This window comes from Dendrobates tinctorius, unplaced genomic scaffold (genome assembly GCF_039654945.1).
Source record: "Dendrobates tinctorius isolate UK_male_01 unplaced genomic scaffold, ASM3965494v1 ptg000051l, whole genome shotgun sequence".
Lineage (NCBI taxonomy): Eukaryota > Metazoa > Chordata > Amphibia > Anura > Dendrobatidae > Dendrobates > Dendrobates tinctorius.
This window is the reverse complement of record NW_027361719.1, coordinates 27,681,276-27,708,213: the sequence shown is the minus strand read 5'-3', so window position 1 is coordinate 27,708,213 and position 26,938 is coordinate 27,681,276. Positions and strand designations below refer to the sequence as shown.

The following is a 26,938-nucleotide window of genomic DNA, read 5'->3' as shown; positions in this document are numbered from 1 at the left end:
TGTGCCTTGCCAAAAAGTTCGATTTTTGTCTCATCTGTGCATAGGACATTCTCCCAGAAGCTTTGTTGCTTGTCAACATGTAGTTTGGCAAATTCCAAGTCTGGCTTTTTATGATTTTGTTTCAACAACGGTGTCCTCCTTAAAATGAAACATATCAAGAAAAGAACACTTTCCCTACTGTGAAACATGGAGGAGGTTCTGTTATGTTCTGGTATGCTGAAAAAACAGAGAGAGGACAGCACCTCCAAAAATCATACAATGATCTAATGCCTCTCGGCAAAAATATATATAACTGAACATGAAGTTCTTAGTTTAACATTCTGAACAGACTGTATGAAGCCCACTGCCATGTCATGGCAAACCTCGTAGTGGGTCCTACAGCCCTAACAGAGCGGAGCTATGCACCGACCACCGCCACAGTGGCCATGCACCGGCAGAGCAGACGGCCCGGAGTCTCCAGACCACGCTGCTCCACCAGTACAAAGCCACAGCAACAATGGCCGCCACACAGCACCAACACCAAATGAAAGGAGTCCTCATCTCCCCCACAGAATGGAGCCGTGCACCGACCACCGCCACAGCGGCAATGCAGCGGCAGGGTAGACAGCCTGGTGTCTCACAGCACCCATGCTGCAAGACGGAGTTCCCATGACTCCAGACTGCGCTGGCTCACCACCACAAAACCTAGCAGCATTAGATCAACGTATGATTTTTGGAGGAGCGGTTCATGTGCTCTTTTTATGGCGTATTGGTGATTACGAGTTCATAGACACCAAACATGTCTAGGTTCTTTTTTATCTAAGTGGTGAAAAAAAAATTCCCAAATTTGTAAAAAAAAATTGCCATTTTCCGAGACCCGTGGCATATCCATTTTTCGGGATCTGGGGCTGGGTGAGGGCCTACTTTTTGCGTGCTGATCTGCCGTTTTTATGGATACCATTTTGGTGCAGATACAATCTTTTGATCGCCCGTTATTGCATTTTATTGCAATGTTGCAGTGACCAAAAAAATGTAATTCTGACGTTTTGATTTTTATTCTCGCTACGCCGTTTACCGATTTTGATTAATTCTTTTCATATATTGATAGATTGGGCGATTCTGAACGCGGCGATGCCAAATATTTGTATATTTGATTTTTCTTAATTGTTTTATTTTGAATGGGGCAAAAGAGGGGTGATTTGAACTTTTTTAATTTTTTTATATTTTTAAAAACTTTTTTTTTACTTTTTACTTACTTCAATAGTCTTCATGGGAGACTAGAAGCTGCACTTGTCCGATAGCCTCAGGCTGCAGTCCTGCTCTATGTAGCAGAAATGATCACTTGCTATGAGCGCTGACCACTAGGCGGCGCTCATTGCGATCCAGCAATGACAATCACAGGGGTCTTGTCCTGACCCCAGGTTGTCATGCTAACCCATCTGCAACCCGCGGTCATGTGACACGGGCGCCGATGGGAGGAGATAATGACGCGCTTCCTGCGCGTGCATGTTAAATGCCGCTGTCAGAGTTTGACAGCGGAATTTAACATGTTAACAGCCGTGGGTGGATCGGGATTTCACCCGTGGCTGTTCCGGCCACATGTCAGCTGAACAGATCAAAGGTGTGGGCTCATGGCACCAAATAGAGGGAGGCGTCCAATGACGGACTATGTCCATCATTGGATGTTAAGGGGATAAGGGTACCATCATTTCTGTCCAGGCCTATTTCATGAGTTTTTTTTTTTTTTTAATTCTGTGGAAGAATGGTTGAAAAGCAATGTCTCACTTTCATTTGTTCATTTTCATAGATTTTTGTTTTATTATTACTTTTGTCAGAGTCGGTATTTCTATGACCATTGTGGGTTTTTCTGTCATTAAAAGAGGGGTACCAACAATTTTGACCATGTGTGTAGCTGTCAGTCACTGATAGGATTGCCCACTGGACTGAAAATCCCAGAAAGAGCAGAGGTTTAAATGATTAAAACACAGGATATCCTGAACATTTTCTCACAAAACTAAATATCAATCTGATCTCCTCCTACTGCTCTACGAACATTCTGCCTGCAGATTGAATGGCGTTTTCATGGTAACAGGTTCTCTTTAAACTGTATAAACATATACATAGAGCAAAGGCAGCCCTTTTAAAAATCATACCAGCCATATATAGATTCATTTAATATTTGCTGAAAAATCTACTTTTATTTGTTATGCAAATGAAGACACTTCGGTGCTCCCTTGGCATGGCCTATGCCTTGGTGCCCCGTTATGACTTCCTATTTCCATATTAAAGTCCTTGTCTTACTGTCTAATATCAGTTTTTGTGTCTGCACTTGTTCATCGACACTGGAAAAGCGCAGCTGTACACCCCAAATGTCAGTGGGGGCACGCACAGAATTGGCTGTGGGCGCTTTTTCATGCCTGGTTCCTTCTGACCTTTGGACACCACTCGAGTGGCTTCAGTGAGGAATGGAGTTGAAGTCAGCAGACAGTGTTTGCACATCACAATGCCTTCTCCTACTTACAAAATACAAGTATTTTTTTTTTCTCCCCAGGTTATCACGTGAAGACAAACGTGAACTTTATGTCATAAAGTATATATCAACAATAGTGACCCTACTAGAGAGGCACCTTGGCCAGACTGAACAATGGTAGACCACTAGGTAAAAATCAGCCCTGTCTCATACACCTATTTATTAAGATGTGTTTTATATTTGAAAATTTCACTACATACTGTCTAGACACATCATGAATTCCATGCAACGTGGACCTCTTACCTTGTTGGTTAAGTGAAAGCTTGTTAAAACGAAGGCCACTGGGCTCTTTGCCAACATGCTGATGGACATAGCCTGCCCCCAGGTCATTCACAGCGATGGCATACTTTAATGGCTTCACACATGATTGCAGACATAAAGGGACCTCAGTGTCTCCTACCGAATACCTTAAAGCAGACACATGATTTGCTTAAAAAAAAAATTATATCGACATCCTCTATATCTCTTAATAATAATTAATTATATCTATTAATAATACCATAGCCACGCCTGCAGCATACATACTTTTGAAAAATTGGCACAGACCAAAATAATCTATAATAATAAATGCCCTAAGCAGCTTCCGGTTGTAACAACTTCCGTCCAGTTGTAACCGGTGACGTCACCGCACACCTCTTTCCATGTTAACCCTCAACACACCACTCCTCCTCAACACACACACTCCTCAACACACACTCCTCTCACCTTTCACCATCTCCACTCACGTCCACTCACTCTTTCACTCCACATACGACCCCTTCTCTCACTCCGTCTCTCATACTCACGCCGTCATCGCCGCTGATCCACGATCCCCGACATCTTCTTCCGACGGCGCCATCCTGGATCCAGACGTCCTCCACGCCGGCGACATGTTCTTGCGGCGACGCCATCTTGAGTATCGTGAAATCCTGCGATACTCAAGATGGCGTCGCCGCAAGAGCATGTCGCCAGCGTGGATGCTGTCGGGATCCAAAATGGCGTCGGCGAAATCTCGCGAGATTTTGCCAACGCCATTTTGGATCCCGACGGCATCCACGCCGGCGACATGTTCTTGCGGAGACGCCATTTTGGATCGGCGAAATCCCGCGATACTCAACATGGCGTCGCCGCAAGAACATGTCGCCGGCGAGGACAACGTCGGGATCCAAAATGGCGTCGGCGAAAACTCGCGAGATTTCGCCGACGCCATTTTGGATCCCGACGGCATCCACGCTGGGTACATGCTCTTGCGGCGACGCCATCTTGAGTATCGTGGGATTTCACGATACTCAAGATGGCGTCGCCGCAAGAACATGTCGCCGGCGTGGAAGGACGTCTGGATCCAGGATGGCGCCGGCGGAAGAAGATGTCGGGGATCGTGGAGCAGCGGCGATGACGGCGTGAGTATGAGAAACGGAGTGAGAGAAGGGGTCGTATGTGGAGTGAAGGAGTGAGTGGACGTGAGAGGAGATGGTGAAAGGTGAGAGGAGTGCGTGTTGAGGAGTGTGTGTGTGTTGAGGGTTAACATGGCAAGAGGTGTGATGCTATCGCATCCTCCCTATGTGATAGCATCGGGCCATAATCTAGTGCAAAATAAGCGTCCAAAATGTCAAGATGTTGTTTTGTGTATTTCATATTAACCTATAGGCTTTCATATGACATCAATCAGAGAGCACAGGGATGGCGTACTGTCTGTGATGAACATTGTAATGGATAGGAGAAGCTTTGTCATTTATTTCTTTTCTCCTTTGTTAGAATCACTGATGAAATAATGATGGTACAAACTGACACACTGGCCAAACACTGATGAAACATCGATCCAAAACACTGATGAAGAGCAGTCCGTGTTTTCATATAAGATAAAAATCATGGGTGTCTGAATGTGGCCAAAAAAACATTCTTTCATCTCTAAAATCAACTGTGCACCACCAGGGGTGGACAGAGACAGAAGAGGACCCTGGTCAGTAACAATATATGGGCACTTGATTCCAGCTCCATAGCTCTTGGGCCTCAGGTTGCACCGATGGCATGTCCGCCCCTGGTTACCAAATTGCCTATGCAGTCACCACATTAAAAGAGATCTCTCTGCTTTTTTCTTTAATTGATAAAATTACTTCATAATAATTCATTCATACGTAACTCTTGGAAAAGGATTTACACACAGGAGAAGATACATGAATGTAGCTGTTCTCCAGGACCAAATTATTGTACAGCACATAAGTGTAATGAGCGTAGTAAAAAGTGCTACTGGCCCCACAGGGATTGCATGGCTAAAAAACAAATTCTAAAAACTTAATTTCAACCTACTGTATTATGCAATATCCAGAGGATGCAGTATTTGTTGGAGGCCACTTGAAAAAAATAGCAGCACATACTAGTTTCTTCCATAAATCGGATAAAACTCACCCATTCAATTCTATGGATGCGTAAAAAGCATTGGATGCCACAGTATAGTATCCGATTTTAAGGATACACTGTAATTATTTAACGTAGTTATCTGTAGTAAAGAAAATTGTAAATTTTTAAGAACTGCTGCTATATAAAAATGGATCACCTACAGATGGCAAATGCAGAAAATGTTTAGACGCTCATGTGGCACCCCTGAAGGTTCAGTCATCACAGAGGTACTGCACCTCCTCCTGAGGTGGGGTGTCCCACTATCCAGGTAAGATGGAGACACCTGACCAGACTCCAGTACCTGCACCCAGCACAGACACCTTAGAACAACAGGGCACCCTATATGACCCCAGCTTGGTTCATGAAGGGTGCTGGAAGGTGGGTGGAGCTTAATTTGTAGAAAAGTGGGAAAAATGAGAGAAGGAGGGAGGAGAAGTTCCCAAGAGGGGAAAGGAACGGGACATGTGGAGGAGAGCTGGGGACTGGGGTTAGAGCAGAGCCCTTCCCTAAGCTTAAGCGTCAAAGGCCGGGCGCTGGTGTCCAAGACTGTGTGGATACTAATGATCCTACAGCAGAAACCGGAGGAAAGGGAGCTGTAAATGCTCTATTCCCAACTAAGACTTGACGACACAGTAGCAATGTGTGTGAGCCGGGACATGATTGTAAGAGGTCCCTGAAGTAGGCTACAGCTGCCTGTCATGCGAGTGGAGTTCTATGTAACAGACAGAAAGAGGAACTTGAGTGTAGCTCATAACTACAAGTACTTCAGATTAGCGCAAGAAAGCAGACGTCCAGGAAGGGCACATATTGAAGGGAATGCTAGAAAGGTGTACTCCATTTACCTGGGAGTTGATTGAGCCCCTCACCTGGAAGACACGGCACAGAAGCGGGCACCTGTGAGCATCGGAAAACAGTGAGTAAAGCTTTGGAACCACATTCAGCTGTGTCTCTGCCTTCTTCCTGCGTCAGCCTCTCAGCACTGCTACATCCACTACATCATCTATCTCAACATCTACCACAGCTGCCCTGGGACTATAGCTCTGCCTGTGGAGAGCTATTACATCTCTGCTGCAGCCCACCATTGGTCCCAGAGGATCTGCACTGCAGCGCTGGTCGCCTCTGACCAGATACCACAGGTGGCATCACAAACTTATCTGCACCTAAACTTAACTCAGCATCAATCCTCTTATTTTACATGGACACTCAAGGCATCGGACCGGGTCACTGCCACTGCGACACATGCCCCTTTAAGACACCGGCCTGGTACCACGTAATTCCCGCAGCCGTGGGGGTGATCCATCTTGGCGTCACAAACAGGATTATGACGCCCGGTGCCATCGGGTCCTGTGTGCCTTAAATTTGATTGAACTGAGAAATGACAAACCAAAATGTGCAAAGAAACAAGTTTATTGGACTGTGAATTGGACTGTGATTTTGACTGTAAAAATGGCGGCTATGGCGGTCCCACGAGGTATTCAGTGAGGTGTGCCATCGTGGGCGGTACCCAAGAAAGATCGCGAAACAGAATGAACCTCCCATGACTGTACTTCTATGCAACTGCGTCATGACCGACCTAAAGAGGGGTCCAGATTCTAGCCTAGTATGGTGGCAAAGGAAAGAGACACTGCCCCCAGGGGGTGGAAAGAAGCTCTGCGGCAGGAAAGAGAGCGGAGAAGAAGCCAGAAGACCAGGAGGCCATGATGGAGAGTGGAAGGAGGCCTGTGTAGTGCGGTGGAGAGATAACAACTTCTCCCGGCTCTATGGAGTCAGGCTCCGGGCCTGTGGAACACCTCGATCTGGCGCTGCTAGAAAAGGAAATTGCAGAGCTGAATAGGCGCCTCCCCATCCTTACTGCGCATGTGCCGGTTAACTAGGCCCCGGAACACAGCAAAATACTTCCGGGGCTTAGTTAACCGGCGCATGTGCAGTCAGGCTTTTCGGCTTTGCCCGCAGTTGGGCAAAGCATACTGCGCGTGCGCAAGCCAAGAATGCTTTGCGCACTCGTGAAAAATGGCGGACACCTACTTCTATTCATGAAAAAACTGCGGAGGGCGGCCAAGGATGGGGAGGCGGCAAAGATCGGAAACACCTCCCATCGGACCGGACCGACCTCATTTAAATAGCCCGCCAAAAGTAGGTGACATATTCCCTTTAAAGGTAACCTGTCACCATGAAAATGCAGTCCGGTCTGCAGGCCCCATGTTATAGAGCGGGGAGAGTTGAGTAGATTGATACAGTTGTGGCCAAAGGTATTGACACCCCTGCAATTCTGTCAGATAATACTCAGTTTCTTCCTGAAAATGATTGCAAACACAAATTCTTTGGTATTATTATCTTCATTTAATTTGTCTTAAATGAAAAAAAACACAAAAGAGAATGAAGCAAAAAAGCAAAACATTGATCATTTCACACAAAACTCCAAAAATGGGCCAGACTAAAGTATTGGCACCCTCAGCCTAATACTTGGTTACACAACCTTTAGCCAAAATAACTGCGACCAACCGCTTTCTGTAACCATCAATGAGTTTCTTACAATGCTCTGCTGGAATTTTAGGCCATTCTTCTTTGGCAAACTGCTCCAGGTCCCTGATATTTGAAGGGTGCCTTCTCCAAACTGCCATTTTTAGATCTCTTTACAGGTGTTCTATGGGATTCAGGTCTGGACTCATTGCTGGCCACCTTAGAAGTCTCCAGTGCTTTCTCTCAAACCATTTTCTAGTGCTTTTTGAAGTGTGTTTTGGGTCATTGTCCTGCTGGAAGACCCATGTCCTCTGAGGGAGACCCAGCTTTCTCACACTGGGCCCTACATTATGCTGCAAAATTTGTTGGTAGTCTTCAGACTTCATAATGCCATGCACACGGTCAAGCCGTCCAGTGCCAGAGGCAGCAAAGCAACCCCAAAACATCAGGGAACCTCCACCATGTTTGACTGTAGGGACCGTGTTCTTTTCTTTGAATGCCTCTTTTTTTTCTGTAAACTCTATGTTGATGCCTTTGCCCAAAATGCTCTACTTTTGTCTCATCTGACAAGAGAACATTCTTCCAAAACGTTTTAGGCTTTTTCAGGTAAGTTTTGGCAAACTCCAGCCTGGCTTTTTTATGTCTCTGGGTAAGAAGTGGGGTCTTCCTGGGTCTCCTACCATACAGTCCCTTTTCATTCAGACGCCGACGGATAGTACGGGTTGACACTGTCGTACCCTCGGACTGCAGGGCAGCTTGAACTTGTTTGGATATTACTCGAGGTTCTTTATCCAACATCCGCACAATCTTACGTTGAAATCTCTTGTCAATTTTTCTTTTCCGTCCACATCTAGGGAGGTTAGCCACAGTGCCATGGGCTTTAAACTTCTTGATGACACAGCGGGAACGGTAGACACAGGAATATTCAAGTCTTTGGAGATGGACTTGTAGCCTTGAGATTGCTCATGCTTCCTCACAATTTTCTCAAGTCCTCAGACAGTTCTTTGGTCTTCTTTCTTTTCTCCATGCTCAATGTGGTACACACAAGGACACAGGACAGAGGTTGAGTAAACTTTAATCCATGTCAACTGGCTGCAAGTGTGATTTAGTTATTGCCAACACCTGTTAGGTGCCACAGGTAAGTTACAGGTGCTGTTAATTACACAACTTAGAGAAGCATCACATGATTTTTCGAACAGTGCCAATACTTTTGTCCACCCTCTTTTTTATGTTTGGTGTGGAATTATACCCAATTTGGCTTTAGGACAATTCTTTTTGTGTTTTTTCATTTAAGACAAATTAAATGAAGATAATAATACCAAAGAATTTGTGTTTGCAATCATTTTCAGGAAGAAACTAAGTATTATCTGACAGAATTGCAGGGGTGTCAATACTTTTGGCCACAACTGTATATGATTTTGTGAGAAAAGATTCAGTATAACCTTTATTTGAATCATTCAAACCATTGCTCTTTCTGGGCTCTTTGGTCCAGTGGGTGGTCCTGTCAGTGACGGACAGCTTTCTTTGTATAAGTGTGGCTAGAGAGATTGCTGTCAGTCACTGATAGGACCACCCACTAGTCCAAAGAGCCCAGAAAGAGCAAAGGTTTGAATGATTAAGATAAAGGTTATACTGAATATTTTCTTACATAATTGTATATCAATCTTCTCAGCTCTCCCTACTCTATAACATGCTGCTTGCAGATTGGACTGGATTTTTATGGTGACACATTCCCTTTAAAGATGCTAAATTTGCATGAAGCAGCTTGCCGGGTCTATTCACCAGGACATTAGGGTGTGTGCACACGCTGCGGATTCTGCTGCGGTTCCGCAGCGGATTTGGCCCCTGCGGATCCGCAGCAGTTTTTGCTGCGGTGTACAGTACCATAATATCCTATGGATATTAAAAACCGCAGTGCAGATGGTGCGGATTTTTCCGCGCGGATTTCCTGCAGTTTCTAAACCGCAGAAAGAATTGACATGTCAATTCTTTCTGAGGATTCCGCTGCGGTTTACCATCTCCTCCATTGTGGAGATGAAAAACCGCAGGGCAAAACCGCAGGCTAATCCGCAGGTAAAACCGCAGGTCTTTTGACCTGCAGATTTACCTGCTGGTTTTACAAAATCCGCGCGGCCAAATCCGCACCCCAGTCCACAGTGTGTGCACGTACCCTAGCCTGCTGCACAATCAAAAACAAAAATCCATGTGGTAAAACGTGTTTTAGCAGAAATTACTCCATTCACAATGTGGATTTTAGGACATGTGGTAAAATACATTCTTTAATTGTGTTCCACCAGCACAAATCACACAGACAAAATGCTGATCTTCTACCATCCAATAGTTCTCTCTAGGATACTAATAATGATACTAGTATGATAACAGGTCACCGCCTGTTTTTGTTCTTACCTCTGTCCATCCACAGTACAGAGAGATACACCCCACAGGTCAGGGCTTACTTTGGCGAGTTGTGGAATATAGTTTGCCACCTAAAAATAGTTAGAAATAAAAACAGTTGAACAATTTCTCAATTGTGGTGCTAACTGCATTGTTCAGGAGCCTCCTTCATGGAAGCATGGATACAAACGACATAGCAATACGCTCAGGAAACCCCACCCCTTACTCATCTGAGCACAACTTCAACATCAATATCAAGCAACGCTGTAATCTGAAGGGGAACCAGTGAGCACAAAAATGTGGGAAAAAGCAGCAGTTTTGTTAAAAATTTTGTATGTGAAAATTTTGTATACAGAAAAAAATAATTCTGTATTTTGCACCCATGTTGCTTTTATCAAGGGGAGCTGCTGAACCCTGTAAGTGCATTAGTTTTGTGTCCTATTTTGGTAAATATGGCTGCCTTTTTTCTACTATGTTTCTTAGTCTTTCATGTCGGTTTGTTGTGTTGTTGAAAACAAATCTCCCTAATGATGCATTGCAAACACATGAAAAATGAAAATCTGCATACGGTAAAAGACAAATAGCTGTGTGAATTTAATGATGTGCCCGGTATTGTACCTCATTTGCGCTTTACAGAAGAATTTTATTTCTGCCCGAAAAGTGATGGTGAGGCAATCTGTATGAAAAAGGGTAGTAGAGGGTCCGCCACCCTCATACAAATAACGTTCTAGCACTACATACATGGACCCCATTGTTACGTCCTGGCCTGTTATATCCTTTATTAAGTGGGTGGAGATACCACATGATTACATAAGATCAGTTACTGCATATACTGTATACCATGCTGAGGCTGTGTCATGACCAGGGTCGGACTGGGGTGCCTAGGGCCCACCAGGGTAATTGACTCTAGGGGCCCACAATGTTAGGCGTCAGGTTCCTGTCGCTGCACAGCAGGAATCCCGAGACTCGCATCCGGCAGTCTCCCATTCCTCTTCATCCACAGAGGAGCCTGCTCAGCAGACTCGTCGATCCCGGCACTCTGCTCAACCCAGCTCTGTGGGTTTGCTTGCTGCTGCCACCTCTGGTCCAGCTATAGCAACGCATGCTGGTCAGCAGCGAGCTACTCCAGGGACTAAGTCCTCCTTTCGGTCCATTGAGCATGCCCGTGGGACAATCTCTCATTGGAGATTGGAGGTAACATGCTCAGGTCCTTCTCCAGCTCGGATTGGACCATCAGAAAGGTCAGGAAGGTCCCGGAGGACACGGCTAATAAAGGTTCGCATGGCCGCTCGGCCATGCGCTCGTATAGACTGCATTATCAGACTATGAGGAGTGAGTGTTGTATGCATGTATGAATGTCTCTGGTGAATGACTCATTAAGAAACCCCAACCCTTGGTACGCATGTGTTGTGCAGCCTAGCCTGTTAAGCGCCCAGGCTTAGGTGTAGGTAGGACAGAGTCTGAGACAGGCATAAGTGTCCACTTGTGGCTCGGCACGCCACGGTGCACGTGATCGACACTCCATAGTCAGCGTCTGTAGTGGCGTCTGCAGGTGCGACGACGTGCGATCAGGAGGTCTAGCGGGACTCTGACCCCGTGTCCTTGGGGCAGAGTTCTGTGACCGCTTTCTGTGCGCTCTATGGCCGGGCTTTGTGAGCTAAACAAGCACCAGCATTTATGTTCTGCGGTAGCGCGGCTCTGTGAGTTAACAGAGTTTGCTTCTCTTCACACTGGGTGACGTTAACCTATGTGTGACCTTTTGTACACCGCCATTACTAAGCAGCAGTTTACCACCCCTGGACCCCGGGCTGCGAACGCACCTAACTATTATTTTATTACTTGGTGCATTCCGCTAGCCCTAACACACACTATGGCTACCATAAACGGTTTTATTACGTGTTCATTTTTTGGACTCTCCCACTAAAATGTGTGCCTTTTAGCAAGCTATACAGTGTGCAAAAGAGAACGCTCTCCACCTCATATATATTGTACAGACCGCACTCTCAGCCTCCTGTATATCGTACAGACCGCACTCTCAGCCTACTATATACGCACAGACCGCACTCTCAGCCTCCTATATATCATACCGACTGCACTCTCAGCCTCCTATATACGTACAGACCGCGCTCTCAGCCTCGTATATATCATACAGACCGCACTCTCAGCCTCCTATATATCGTACAGACCGCACTCTCAGCCTCCTATATATCGTACAGACCGCACTCTCAGCCTCATATATATCGTACAGACCGCACTCTCAGCCTCCTATATATCTTACAGACCGCACTCTCAGCCTCCTATATATCGTACAGACCGCACTCTCAGCCTCCTATATATCGTACAGACCGCACTCTCAGCCTCCTATATATCGTACAGATCGCACTCTCAGCCTCCTATATATCGTACAGACCGCACTCTCAGCCTCCTATATATCGTACAGATCGCACTCTCAGCCTCCTATATATCGTACAGACCGCACTCTCAGCCTCCTATATATCGTACAGACCGCACTCTCAGCCTCCTATATATCGTACAGACCGCACTCTCAGCCTCCTATATATCGTACAGATCGCACTCTCAGCCTCCTATATATCGTACAGACCGCACTCTCAGCCTCCTATATATCGTACAGACCGCACTCTCAGCCTCCTATATATCGTACAGATCGCACTCTCAGCCTCCTATATATCGTACAGACCGCACTCTCAGCCTCCTATATATCGTACAGACCGCACTCTCAGCCTCCTATATATCGTACAGACCGCACTCTCAGCCACCTATATATCGTACAGACTGTACTCTTGGCATCCTATAGCACATACAGACCGCACTCTCGGTCTCCTATAACAGATACTTTCTATAAGAGGCTGAGAGTGTGGTATGTACAGTATATTGGAAGCCGATATTGCGGTATGCATGGCATATTGGCCTCGTATATGACATACAGGCTGTCGGCCTCCTAATAGGCCTCCTATAAGACATACAGACTGACGACCTCCTATTAGGCCTCCTATGAGATATACAGACTGTCGGCCTCCTATTAGGCCCCCTATAAGACATACAGACTGTCGCCCTCTTAGATACTGTACAGACCGTACTCTCTGCCTATGTACGGCATACAGGAGGATGATAGTGCGGTCTGTACGGTCGGTATACAGGCCTCATATGACATATCAGGTGTGGTGTGTGTATCTTATATAGGAGGCACTGGCAGAGATTGTGATCTGTGATGCTGCATCATGTAATGTGTATGAGCAGGGCCGGTTTTAGGCAAAGTGGGGCCCTAGGCAAAGTTTAAAATGGGGCCCCAAATGCTAACATATTGCACATCACATAGAAGCATTTCGATTGTATTTACATGCGCGGAGTTCAGGCCGCTAAATGAGTGTGATCGACAATATTGAAGTCGTTCAACACTTGTTTCCCGGCCTCTTTCCACGATCTGAGAAAGAATGATGGGAACAGAACAATCACTAATGGATCGATCTGTCCCCATACAGTATCACGTTATCAGCAGCACATCTACAGTTTACACCCCATAGTCCTCCATATAGTATAATAAACTCCTCAGTCCTCCATATAGTATAATACACTCCTCATAGCCCTCCATATATTAAAATACACTCAGTCCTCCATATAATACTCCTCCATATATTAAAATACACTGCTCAGTCCTCCATTTAGTATAATACACTCCTTATAGACTAGTGCTCCATATAGTATAATACACCGCCAGTCATCCATGTAGTACAGTTCACTTCCCATAATATAATGCACCCCATAGTTCTTCATATAGTATAATGTATTCCCCATAGTCCTCGATACAGTATAATGCAGCCCACATATAATATAATGCAGCCACCCCATAGAGCATAATGCAGCCACCCCACAGAGTATAATGCAGCTCTGCCATACAATATAATGTAACCCCCATAGAATATAATGCAGCCCCCCTCTTATAGTATACTTCAGCCACCCCTTAGAGCATAATGTAGCCACCCCACAGAATACAATGTTACCCCCCACAGAATATAATTCAGCCCCTCCATAGAATATATGGCAGCCCCTTATATAGTATAATGTAGCCCCTCCATAGAATACAATGTAGCCCTCCTCATATAGTATAATGCAGCCCCAATAGAATATAATGTAGCCACCTCATAAAGTATAATAAAGCCCCCATACAATATAATCTAGCCCCCCATAAAATATAATGCAGCCCCCCAAAATATACACCATAGAATAGAATGTAGCCTCCTCATATAGTATTATGTAGCCCCTTCATAGAGTATGATGCAATCACTCCCCATAGAATACAATAAAGATAATACAGACCCCCATAGAATATAATGTAGCCCCGAACAGAATATAATACAGCCCACCTCCCCATAGAATATAATGTAGCCCCCCATATTATATAACACAGCCTCCCCCATAGAATATAATGTATAATGTGCCCCCCATGGTATATAACAGCCACATAGTATATAGCACAGCTACAAAGTATATAACACAGCCCCACATGGTATACAGCACAGCCCCACATGGTATACAGCACAGCACCATGGTATACAGCACAGCCCCCCATTGGAATACAGCACAGCCCCACATTGGTATACAGCACAGCCCCACATTGGTATACAGCACAGCCCCACGTTGGTATACAGCACAGCCCCATGTTGGTATACAGCACAGCGCCATGGTTTACAGAAAACCACCATGGTACACAGCACAGTCCCACATGGTATATAGCACAGCATCACATGGTATATAGCACAGCCCCACATGGTATACAGCACAGACCCACATGGTATACAGCACAGCACCACATGGTATATAGCACAGCATGACATGGTATACAGCACGGCCCCCCATTGTTATACAGCACAGCCCCCATTGTTATACAGCACAGCCCCCCATTGTTATACAGCACAGCCCCCCATTGTTATACAGCACAGCCCCCCATTGGTATACAGCACAGCCCCACATGATATAAAGCACAGGCCCATGGTATACAGCACAGGCCCCACATGGTATATAGCACAGCACCATGCTATATAGCACAGCCCCACATGGCATACAGCACAGCGCCATGGTATACAGCACAGTCCCACATGCAGTGGCGTTACTACAAGTTATGGGCCCCAGTGCAAACTTTCAAATGGGGCCCCCCATGCCAAAATACACGCATATCTCCGCTCCGTACACCTCGTACACACGCGGCTCCTCTCCGTACACCTCGTACACACGCGGCTCCTCTCCGTACACCTCGTACACACGCGGCTCCGCTCCGTACACCTCGTACACACGCGGCTCCGCTCCGTACACCTCGTACACACGCGGCTCCGCTCCGTACACCTCGTACACACGCGGTGCCGCTCCGTACACCTCGTACACACGCGGCGCCTCTCCGTACACCTCTGGCTCTGCTACATCCACACTGTAAACTCCTCCTGACCCCACACAGAAACTTCACCTCATCCAGCCACCAAATGATATACAGCACTGCCCCATGGTATACAGGGCAGGCCACAGGACAGAGGGAGCCCGGAGAGAAGAGAGTGAGACTGTGTCACACTCACTCATCACACCACACAGCCGGCAGGACAGTGGGAGCCAGCAGAGCAGAACTGAGACAGAGAGCCAGAGGTCACAGACAGGACACAGAGACTCACTCTACACTACTCACCACACAGCCGGAGCCAACAGTAGAGAGTGGGAGGCTGGGAGCAGCCAGGATAGCAGAGGCGTCACGAGATTAGCCAGCCAGGCAGCCAGCAGCAGAGCAGGAAATGAGAGCGCGGGCCGTCACCGCCCATAAAGAGCGGCAGAACGCAAGGTCCTTCCGTGGAGTGGAGTCAGCCAGGGTCGCCCAACGCCGTGTCAGAGAGAGGCTGGTACGTGGACACGCGACTCTGCAAAGTCTGGGACGCGCTCTTAAAGGGTCCATGCTTTTAAAGGGGCCGCATTTTTAAAGGGCCCCAACGACCTATTTTCCCTCTCTTCGGGGCATCCCGTGCATTTCCCCGCTACCCCGCCAGGCCAGACCGAGCCTGGTCATGTCATTTTATGCTGTACACTAATATGCTGCGTATCACCAGCCACGTAGTGATGCTCAGTGGTTGGATGCCTTAGGCTGGGCGCCCACGATTAACTTTTAGTAGGTTTTTGACGCTAAGTATTTTTGCATCATCAAAAACGCAGTGTGTTATAGTTCCAGCAGAATGGATTGGATTTATTCAAATCTCTTCCCCACTGGGCCTTTTTTTTTTACTCATGTAAACTGACCCGCGGTGCGTGTTTAAAATCCACAATGTATCAATTTCACTTGCGGGTACGTTGAGTTTTATGTACAGATTTTTCTTATAGACTTGCATTAGATGCAGAAAATCTGCAGATAAAAAAGACACGTGCATTTTTAGTGTGTTTCTGTGGCGAAAATGAATAAAAAAAGCATGAAATCCGCACATGTCTTTATCAATAAAGAAGTAAGGATACTGATACCAGGAAATGTTAAAAATCAACTTTGTTTAAAATATAACCTACCAAAGAGAGACAAAAAAAACGCGATAAAAATTATTGTTAAAAAAGCACTAAAAACGCAAGTAACCTAATTCTTAATACGTGCAGAAATGGTGCAGAAAATCTGTAACATCAAAAACTCACCAAAAACTCATCGTGGGAGCGTAGCCTTAGGCCACATTCACACATTCAGTATTTGGTCAGTATTTTACAGCAGGATGTGTAAGCCAAAACAAATTGACAATGACAAATCGCCTGTCTTCCACCCTTATTGAGTGCCCACAAGTCCTTAGTATGGTGTTTGGAAGGAATACCGTAAGTCATGCGCCAGTCCTCTGTACTGACCACACATATATTTATACATGTAAATGAGATCTCCTCTGTGACGTCTTTTGTCCAAGCTAAAGAAGCTCAACTTTTCCAACCTCTCAATATATGAGAGACCTTCCATCCCTGGTAATAATCTAGTTGCCCGCCTTTGAACTGACTCTAACTTCTGAATATCCATTTTAAAATTTGGAGCCCAAAACTGGATCCAATATTCTAGATGTGGCCTCACCAGTGACTTATAAAGGGGCAACAATATGTTGGGATCATGGGATTTTATCTCTTTTTATACACCCTAAAATCTTGTTTGTTTTTGCGGCTGCTGCTTGACATTGATTACTGCTGCTCAACTTACTTGTAACCAGAATACCCAAGTCCTTCTCCTGCTCTGTAGTCCGGAGTATACTCCCATTTAATGTATATGCAGCAATAGGATTACTCCGTACTTATTTTCCCCACTGTATGTATCTATGTAAATGTCTGTACTAGTCCCTAAAAGGTATTGCCCAAGTCTAGATTAGATCAAACCCATAAAAACAAACAACCTCTTAAGATATGAGAATTTCATATTATTTTTGTTCATGTTCATCTAATCAAGGAAAGCATGTAATCTTATCAGTTCATAACCTTGTTTGGCATCATATAATCCATAAGTAAATGTTTTCTCTTTTTTATTGTAGGCGATAGCAATAAAGCTCTAAACACATGTGACCGTGAGCATTTCTTTGATTCTACACAGTGAAAATCCAATAGTAATGCATGCCAAATTACAAAACATTCTGGATTAATGGAACATCATAGAAAGTTATTTATGTACAGTGGCATGTAAAAGTTTGGCTACCCCTGGTCGAAAAATTACTGTTATTGTGAACAGTTAAAGGGGTTTTCCCATGAACAAAGTTCATTTTAATCAACATTTTAATTAATAGATCTTTGTATAACAATAATTTGCACAATTGGATGTGCTTGAAAAAATTAATGTTCCTGTGCTGAGATAATCTTATAAATGTGCCCCTGCTGTGTACTGTGTATGGCTGTGTCTGACCGTACCGGGACATGGTCTGATCATACCACAGCTCCTGGGAAGGGGAGGAAGCAAAGAAGATCCCATGGTTGCTGTTTTTTGGCACAGGGTTAGAGGGGGCTGGTTTTTCATATGGATGGGAGATTTGCATCACCTATCACCTGGCTTTTCCTGACAATGATAGTGAACAAGCCATAACGCTAACAGGCTAATTAAGGTCTGAAACCTTGGTCAAAGTTATCTGAGCGCTCAAATCTTCAAAGGCTGCACAAACTTTGGCCCATTTCCCTTGTAATTTTTAAAATAAAATATATATATATTTGTGCCTAAAATACAAATGAAATGTGTCATCTGTAACTTTAGGCTTTTTAGAGATCACTTCAACTTGCTTAACTGTTCACAATAACAGAAATTTTGACCAGGGGTGCCCAAACTTTTACACTGTACATGTGAAGAGTGCCACCAGGACGGCAACATACAATGGGTAACAATTGATACAATCACTGGTTTTTTGTTTTTTTTAATCATTAGATTGTTATAGTGCAATTATTCTGGCTGATAATCACAACGAATGTTTCTAGGAATGCTTGTTTCCAGATTATCTGTTTATTAAAACTGGATGCCGATCACCTGACAAACAAACAAAACATCTGTTTATTAGATGAAATAATTTTTAAGCTTGCATAAAAATCAATGTTCTCAACAGCTGTTGTATGTAAACAGGTAATGTGCTGCCGACAACAATGATAATATTCTATGTGCACCAACAGATCATATTATAAGGCTGGAGACACAGTTTATTATTATTATTATTATTTATATAGCACCATTAATTCCATGGTGCTGTACATGAGTAGGGGTTACATACAAATTACAGATATCACTTACAGTAAACAAACTTACAATGACAGACTGATACAGAGGGGAGAGGACCCTGACCTTTCCGGCTAATGTGACACCCCAGAGTCCGGTTGTCACGGTGACATTACCTCCCTCTACTGGGTAAGGTCATGCTTGGAGGCAAAAAGGGACCCCCATGCCAGGCAGCATAGATTTAATCACAATTTCCTGCTGCTCGTCTGAAAAGGGAGATGCCTTATAAATTCTGGCCAGCAGAGGGGGTTGGTGAGTCAGCTAGAAGTCAGCTGAGGGGGTTGTCATGGAAACGAAACAGCTGTGAGCTGTGAGGAGAAATAATGACAGTTAAACATGAGGACGTGAGGTAAAGAGATCTTTCTGGAAGATCCTGTGAGATGAAGACAGGGAGCTGATATGAGAGGAGCTCGATAGGCAGAGCTGATCTGTGAAGAGGAAAAATACAAGAGCAGAGACTAAGAGACTCTAGGGAAGCTAAAATACTGCATATAGCAGACCCATGAGTGAAGCGCTAATGAAGAGAAAAGGGACATCAGAGTCCTAGGCTGACAGGAACTGTACGCCCTGATAGCAGATTCTGAAAGTACAGGGAATTGTAAATTCCTGTGCACATTGAACACCTGAGGGCACGTCAACAGATAAGGAGCCCGTGGAATAGGCTCACGCTGACAGCCGTACAGGTTAGTGAAACCATCACGAATAGAGGGTCGCAGCATAGTTATATACAGCGGAGACCCACACACATAGCGCAGAAAGGAAGGTCCTAAATCCCCACCTGGCAAGGTGGATCCCCTGAATGCCTCCAGGCGAGTCGGACCCATTCCATCACCTGTATGTGGTACTCCGGACTGCAACCTATTACCAGTAAAAGCTAAAGAAACTGCACCTCTCTGTGTCTTTCTCTCATTTATCTGCACCCCAACGTTTACAGCCACTTTTACTATTTATTTAACATCTTTACCCTGGGACTACAGCCCTACCTGTGGAGGGCTACAACATCAGCTGCGCCCAACATCCATCCTAGAGAAGCAACACCGCAGCGCTGGTCACCTCTGACTAGAATACCACAGGTGGTGTCACGTATTTCACCATCTATAAACATTATCTTTACCACATAAATACCACACAACTTTCCCCTATTTTATTACTGGACACCTCTGGGCCACGGACCGGGTTGCCGCCGCTGCCGTGACACCGTCCCCCATGGAAGTCGACGGGCCCGGTACCGAGTACCCCCAGGCCCCGCGGGGTGCTCCAACTGGCGTCACGAACAGGATTTAGCGAACCTAGCAAAGCTGGGTACTGTGCGCCATAGACTTTATTAAATTGAGTGCTATAGACTTTAATGAGCTTTCAAATAACCGCATCACACAGTGCGTGCAAGCAGAGATGGGCGTGCCAGTGAAGCTGGAGCTGCGCTCTATTGTGAGCAGGTAAAAAGCAGAAGAAAATGCCCAACGCGGGTGAAGATTCAGCGGCGGTCGCAGCCGCAGCCTCAATAATGCCGCTATCAATGCCATATATACCAGGAGCGGCCTGGTTACCACAGTACTCAGGGGATTCGCACACCCTGAGCGATTTTAAAGAAAGACTATGTAGTTTGTTCAAAGCGTACCCCCTGTCAGAAAGCCAAAAAGTCAGTATCCTCATTGGCCAGTTAACTGGTGTGGCTCAGAGGGAAGTAAAGTCCTGGCCGGACACTGATAAAAGAACTGTCCAACAAATCTTAGCCAGACTGAAAGACACTTTTGATACCCGTACTGCAACAGAGATAAAAATGAGATTTTTTGGGGTGCAAACAGAGAGTGCAGGACAGTATACGGGACTATGCCCTTAATCTACAGGAGGCACTCCGGGCTGTAAAGCAGGTTGATCCTGAGAGCGTGCAAGATGAAGATAGATTATCAACAGAGCAGTTCATAGAGGGACTCCAGTCTAACAACCAAAGGACACAGCTGCGCAGATTGGCTCTACAAAATCCTGAATTGGACTTTGCACACTTTAAGGATAAAGCCATCAGAGTGCTGAGTGAACTGAACCCTAGCAGCACAGAGCCCTCTAAGCATCCTGCAATTACATACCAGCAGGAGACAGCATCCTTCCATCACCTGTATGTGGTACTCCGGACTGCAACCTATTACCAGTAAAAGCTAAAGAAACTGCACCTCTCTGTGTCTTTCTCTCATTTATCTGCACCCCAACGTTTACAGCCACTTTTACTATTTATTTAACATCTTTACCCTGGGACTACAGCCCTACCTGTGGAGGGCTACAACATCAGCTGCGCCCAACATCCATCCTAGAGAAGCAACACCGCAGCGCTGGTCACCTCTGACTAGAATACCACAGGTGGCGTCACGTATTTCACCATCTATAAACATTATCTTTACCACATAAATACCACACAACTTTCCCCTATTTTATTACTGGACACCTCTGGGCCACGGACCGGGTTGCTGCCGTGACACCGTCCCCCATGGAAGTCGACGGGCCCGGTACCGAGTACCCCCAGGCCCTGCGGGGTGCTCCAACTGGCGTCACGAACAGGATTTAGCGAACCTAGCAAAGCTGGGTACTGTGCGCCATAGACTTTATTAAATTGAGTGCTATAGACTTTAATGAGCCAGGATCATATTCCTCACCAATCGTTACACCGATGCCTCTACCTTGTGCCAGTCATTACACTGGCTACCCATCCACTCCAGAATTCAGTATAAACTTATTACCCTCACCCACAAAGCCCTCCATGGCTCAGCACCACCCTACATCTCCTCCCTTGTTTCAGTATACCACCCTACCCGCGCCCTCCATTCTGCTGATGACCTGAGGTTAGTATCCTCAATAGTCAGAACCTCCCACTCCCGTCTCCAAGACTTTACACGTGTCGCGCCAATTCTTTGGAATGCACTTCCCAGGTCAATACGATTAGTCCCCAATCCCCACAATTTTAAGCGTGTCCTGAAAACGCATTTATTCAGACTGGCCTATCGCCTCAACACATTAACCTAACCTATCCCTGTGTGGCAGAGCCAAAAGTTTTACCATAACCAGGTTCCCAGCATCATGTTCCCACATGCTTTATGCATCCATTAGCCCTCTGTGTCTGTACTGTTACACACTTAACATTATGGCTGGTCCATACAATCAGAGCAACTGTTACCACCCACCTTTCGTGTCTACCTCTTTCCTCATAGACTGTAAGCTTGCGAGCAGGGCCCTCACTCCTCTTGTTATTTGTTATAATCTACTGTATGTGATTATTGTTATGCTGTAATGTCTATTGTCTGTACAAATCCCCTCTGAAATGTAAAGTGCTGTGGAATATGTCGGCGCTATAAAAATAAAATTTATTATTATTATATCCTTTCCAAAGACCTCTATTGAGACTGACAAGCCGTCCCAAGATGATGATTCTGCTGCAGACTTACATCTCCAAGTCAAGGAACTAACTAAAAGTGTGGCTACACTAACAAAAACTGTGTAGTCCCTGCAAGTGACTCCAAAGAAAAAGATCCAGCTGGCCTCCAGTCCAGATGACATCCCGTGGCGACAGCAGAAGAGGATCCCACCGACCAGAGGGAGAGACAGCGATTGTTACGACGAGGACGGACAGCCCATCTGTCGCCGCTGCAACAAGACAGGACACCTAGCAAGATACTATCATTTAGACAAGCAACCCCTGGGGCAAAGGGCCAATCCCCAGGAGTAAGACGACCAGGCCCACCAAATTGGTGAGACAAGTACGTAGCAGGACGACCAGTCTTGCCTGTTGTGATTGACGGTTTTCCGATGAACGCTTTACTGGACACCGGTTCACAGGTGACAACGATACCATATGTTCTTTTTAAGCAGTACTGGGCAGATTCAGACATTACTCACCGCCCAGATAAAGACCTTTCCATATTGGCCAGCAATGATCAGCCCTTGCCTCAGATGGGATATAAAGAGGTGACCATCAAAATTGGCCGAGTAGAATTGCAATCGCAATGTTTGATAATAGTTGATATTGACAAATGAGAATGCCATCCTATGATCTCTTTAGGCACTAATTTAATTGAAAATTGTCTTGGAGAAATAATTGTTTTGTTACAACAGGTAGCCGAGACCGCCAGCTCCAGTCAGCAGCGGGTCCTGCAAAAGGTGATCAGAGCCCTGATGCAGAGACAACAGGTAGAGCTGTCTGGTGGAGAAGTCGGCAGTGTCAGAGTAAGTGATCCTTTCCCCATTGCAGTACCTCCCAGAAGTGAAATGTTAATTTGGTGTCGGGCAGCAATAGGCCTAAGGGGTCAAGATTACCAAGCCCTTGTAGAACCCATGTACTCTGATAGTAGGCCCACTATCCTGACAGCCAGAGGGGTAGTTGATGTCCGCAAGGGGAGAGTACCAATACTCATCTTAAATTGTGGGGAGAGAGAGGTCCAGTTACCCCGGTATGCCACCTTGCTAAATTGCTCACCGTCAGTAACAATGCAAAAGAGGCACTAGAACCCTTGCTTCCGTCTGACAAGGTGGAAGAGAAGGCTCTGAAGGGCAACAGGAAAATTGGTGTCAGCAGCTACATGTAGGCACTGACTCCAACCCTTCACACCAAAAGCATGGGGCAACAGGTTTTCAGCAAGCATCCTCTAGACTTTGGGCAAGCAAAAGGGGTTCAACATCATATCCCCCACCGGAGATCATCCACCCAATAAAGAGAGATACCGGCCTGTACCCCCAGCACACTATCAATGTGCCAAGAGTATGTTATGGGAGATGAAGGAGGCTGGGGTAATCAGAGATAGTTGTAGCCCCTGGGCAGCTCCATTAGTCCTCGTTAAGAAGAAAGACGGTACTATGAGGATGTGTGTAGACTACAGGCAGATTAACAGCATTACACATAAAGACGCATACCCATTGCCTAGAATTGAGGAATCACTAGCTGCACTGAGAACTGCTAATTATTTCTCTACCTTAGATCTCACAAGTGGGTATTGGCAGGTCTCTGTAGCAGAGGCAGACAAAGAGAAGACAGCATTTACAACACTAATGGGCCTCTGCGAGTTTAACTACAGTACATGCCGTTCGGGCTCAGCAATGCACCAGGAACATTTCAGCGGTTAATGGAATGCTGCCTTGGACATAAAAACTTTGAAACCGTTCTGCTGTACCTGGATGACATCATTGTCTTCTCCAAAACCTACGAAGACCATTTGAAGCACCTAGCCGAGGTATTCGAAGCCCTGTCAAACTTTGGCCTGAAAATAAAACCATGCAAATGTCACCTTTTGAAACCCAAGGTGCAGTACCTAGGCCATGTGGTGAGCGCGGAAGGTGTGGCACCCGATCCTGACAAAGTCACCGTTATCCGGGACTGGCAAAGACCCAGCACTATCCATGAAGTGAGGCAATTTCTTGGGTTAGTAGGCTACTACCGAAGATTTATCAAGAACTTCACCAAGATAGCAGCACCGCTGCAAGATCTTCTAGTGGGCCAATCCAAGAAGGCGAAGAACAAAAATCTTCCATTCGAGTGGAACAAAAGGATAGACGAGTCCTTCACCAAGTTGAAACTGGCCCTCACGGGAGATGAGGTACTGGCCTACCCTGACTATGACCAACCGTTTGTACTTTACACTGATGCCAGCAACGTGGGATTGGGAGCAGTGCTGTCACAAGTGCAGAAAGGCAGAGAGAGAGTGATTGCCTACGCCAGCAGGAAGCTTCGTCCCACTGAGAGGAACCCCGACAACTACAGTTCCTTTAAGCTGGAGTTCCTTGCCATAGTCTGGGCGGTAACAGAGCGCTTCAAGCACTACTTGGCTTCTGCAAAGTTCACCATCTACACGGACAATAATCCGCTAACCCACCTTGAAACGGCAAAGCTTGGGGCACTTGAGCAGCGATGGATGGCCCGGCTGTCCAACTACAAGTTCACCATCAAGTACCGAGCAGGACATAAGAACGCTAATGCAGATGCGCTGTCCAGGATGCCCAATTCACCAGACGGGGGGGGGAAGATCCAAAAGAACTTGAAGAAATCGAGTTACCAGCCTTCCACCATCCAATTGCAGCCCAGCACTCTCAAGGAGTGAGGAATAAGCGCTTTGTCGTACGAGAGGTAACTCTGAATCCATTACCCCATCATGAGTGGGCAGAGACACAAGATAGTGACCCAGCTGTTCGCCTAGTAAAGGAGTTCCTGGCACAAGCTGATGCACACCCTGGTCCAGATGACCCACAGGAAGCACAACAGCTATGGAAGGAGAGAGGCAAGCTGTTCATCTACGAGGGTAAACTGTGTCGGAGAAACATCAACTTGCGCACACACGAACTGGTCTGGCAGGTGGTAGTCCCGAAGAGGGATGCGCCAATGGTCTTAGAGGCGTACCACAATGGAGCAGGACACTTCGACTGGAAGAAAATGGAAATTCTACTTCGTGAAAGATTCTACTGGGTTGGCATGAGGAGTTCCATTGAGAAGTGGTGCCAAGAATGTGGTCTATGCAACCTGCGCAGAAAAGACCGAAACAGCCAGCGAGCCCCATTACAGCCGATCATCACAAAACAGCCGCTTGAACTGGTAGCCTTGGATTACGTGAAGTTAACTCCAAGTAGGAATGGCTACACCTATGCTTTGACCATCGTGGACCATTACTCAAGGTTCTTGGTAGTTGTGCCTGTTAAAGACCAAACAGCGAAGACAGCAGCCAAGGCATTTCAGCTGCACTTTTGTCGACCGCACGGATACCCTGAACAAGTGCTTACTGACCAAGGTCCAGCCTTTGAGGCAGAAGTGTTCCAGGAGTTCTGTGACATGTACGGTTGCAAGAAAATCAGAACGAAGCCGTACCATCCACAGATAAATGGCATGTGTGAGAAGATGAACCAAGTGGTCATTGACTTATTGAAGACCTTACCTCTGGAAGAATGAAACCAGTGGCCAGAGAAGTTGCCAGATCTGGTAGATCTATATAATCATATACCGGTAAACTCCACAAATTGCACTCCGGCCTACTTGATGAGAGCAAGACCAGGCAAGTTACCCATTGATTTAGATATGGGAGTCTTAACACCAGAGACAACATCACCAGATGCAGACTGGGATACAGAGCGGCAACAACAATACCGCAAAGTACAAGAATGTGTGGAGAAAAGTTTGTTCCAAGCAAGACAGAGGCAGGAAAGAAATTACAACCAACATGCCCCTGCAGTTCCCTTAACACCAGGAGAACAAGTACTTAAAAGAAAGAGACGTGTTCACAAACTAGATGACCAGTGGGAAGCAGAGCCATACACTGTGATACCTTCAGACTTTAATAACACCAAAGTATGTATCATCAGCAAAGTTGGAGGAGAAACCTTCGAAACAGTCTCAAGAGATCATCTAAAGATGTGCCCTGATCAATTGAAGAAAGAAAGAAGTCCAGGACACTCCACAACCCATAGTAGAGGTGGAAGAAAAGATTCAAACTATACTTGGAGAATTTCCACGGACGTGGACACAAGTAAATCAGGCAATAGTAGTACCAGTACTAACCTTTCATCAGCCTACTGCACCAGATGAAGAAGAGACTCATAATGAAATAGCTCCAGTAACAGATACCATATCTGCAGAGTAATGCGGAAATCTGTCCCCTGCTAACAGCGAATCTAACAATCTTATGGTGAGTCTAAGAGTAGAGAGAAGGCAGTCTAGAATACCTATCTTACACAAGTCTACTTATAGCGTAGTGACTAATGCACCAACAGCAGACATCAGAGAACAGGTTAGGTCATCAGAAATACCTATACTGGGTAGATCCACTCGTAGTACTAGAGGTCAGATCCCTGCCCGTTACAGAGATTACGTAATGTAAATAAAGTAATAAGAATGTATAGTAGTAACCGTTAAGCATGAGAGCCTACAGAGACTTAATGTAAGAACCTTTTTTTTAAAGTATTCGCAATAACCAGCTAAAGGTTACTCCAAAAAGGCCTTAAAAATAAGCCGTCGGCATGGCTGGAAAACAGGCCCATCTACAGAGTGCCCTGTAGCCACACCCAGGGACGACACACAAAGTGGGTTAAGGCAGTTCCCACCAACTAAACTCCAGGTACAAGCACAAAGACAATTCCTGGATAGCAGCTTAAGGACTGGTCGCTGCAGTAACTGTGCCATTGTTTTCTTTTTCTTGTCTGGTTTTTGATAATTTTTACAATTTTTAAGACTTTGTAGATTTTCATTAATTGTTGTTGTTAACAATTCTTGTTATATTTTCCTCAGTCCAGGAGTACTGAACTTAACTGGGGGGAATGTGACACCCCAGAGTCCGGTTGTCACGGTGACATTACCTCCCTCTAATGGGTAAGGTCATGCTTGGAGGCAAAAAGGGACCCCCATGCCAGGCAGCATAGATTTAATCACAATTTCCTGCTGCTTGTCAGAAAAGGGAGATGCCTTATAAATTCTGGCCAGCAGAGGAGGTTGGTGA

General features: G+C 45.7%; 1 protein-coding gene across 1 annotated transcript in view; it reads right to left on the bottom strand.

The window, feature by feature from the left end:
* GLS2 (glutaminase 2) overlaps nt 1–26,938 on the bottom strand; it is a 143,986-nt gene that overhangs the window by 53,198 nt on the left and 63,850 nt on the right. The window contains exons 5-6 of the mRNA XM_073576914.1: nt 9,752–9,831; nt 2,753–2,916 (exon numbers count right to left, since the gene is read on the bottom strand). Coding sequence (XP_073433015.1) covers nt 2,753–2,916; nt 9,752–9,831 — 244 coding nt within the window. The remainder of the gene's footprint in view (nt 1–2,752; nt 2,917–9,751; nt 9,832–26,938) is intronic.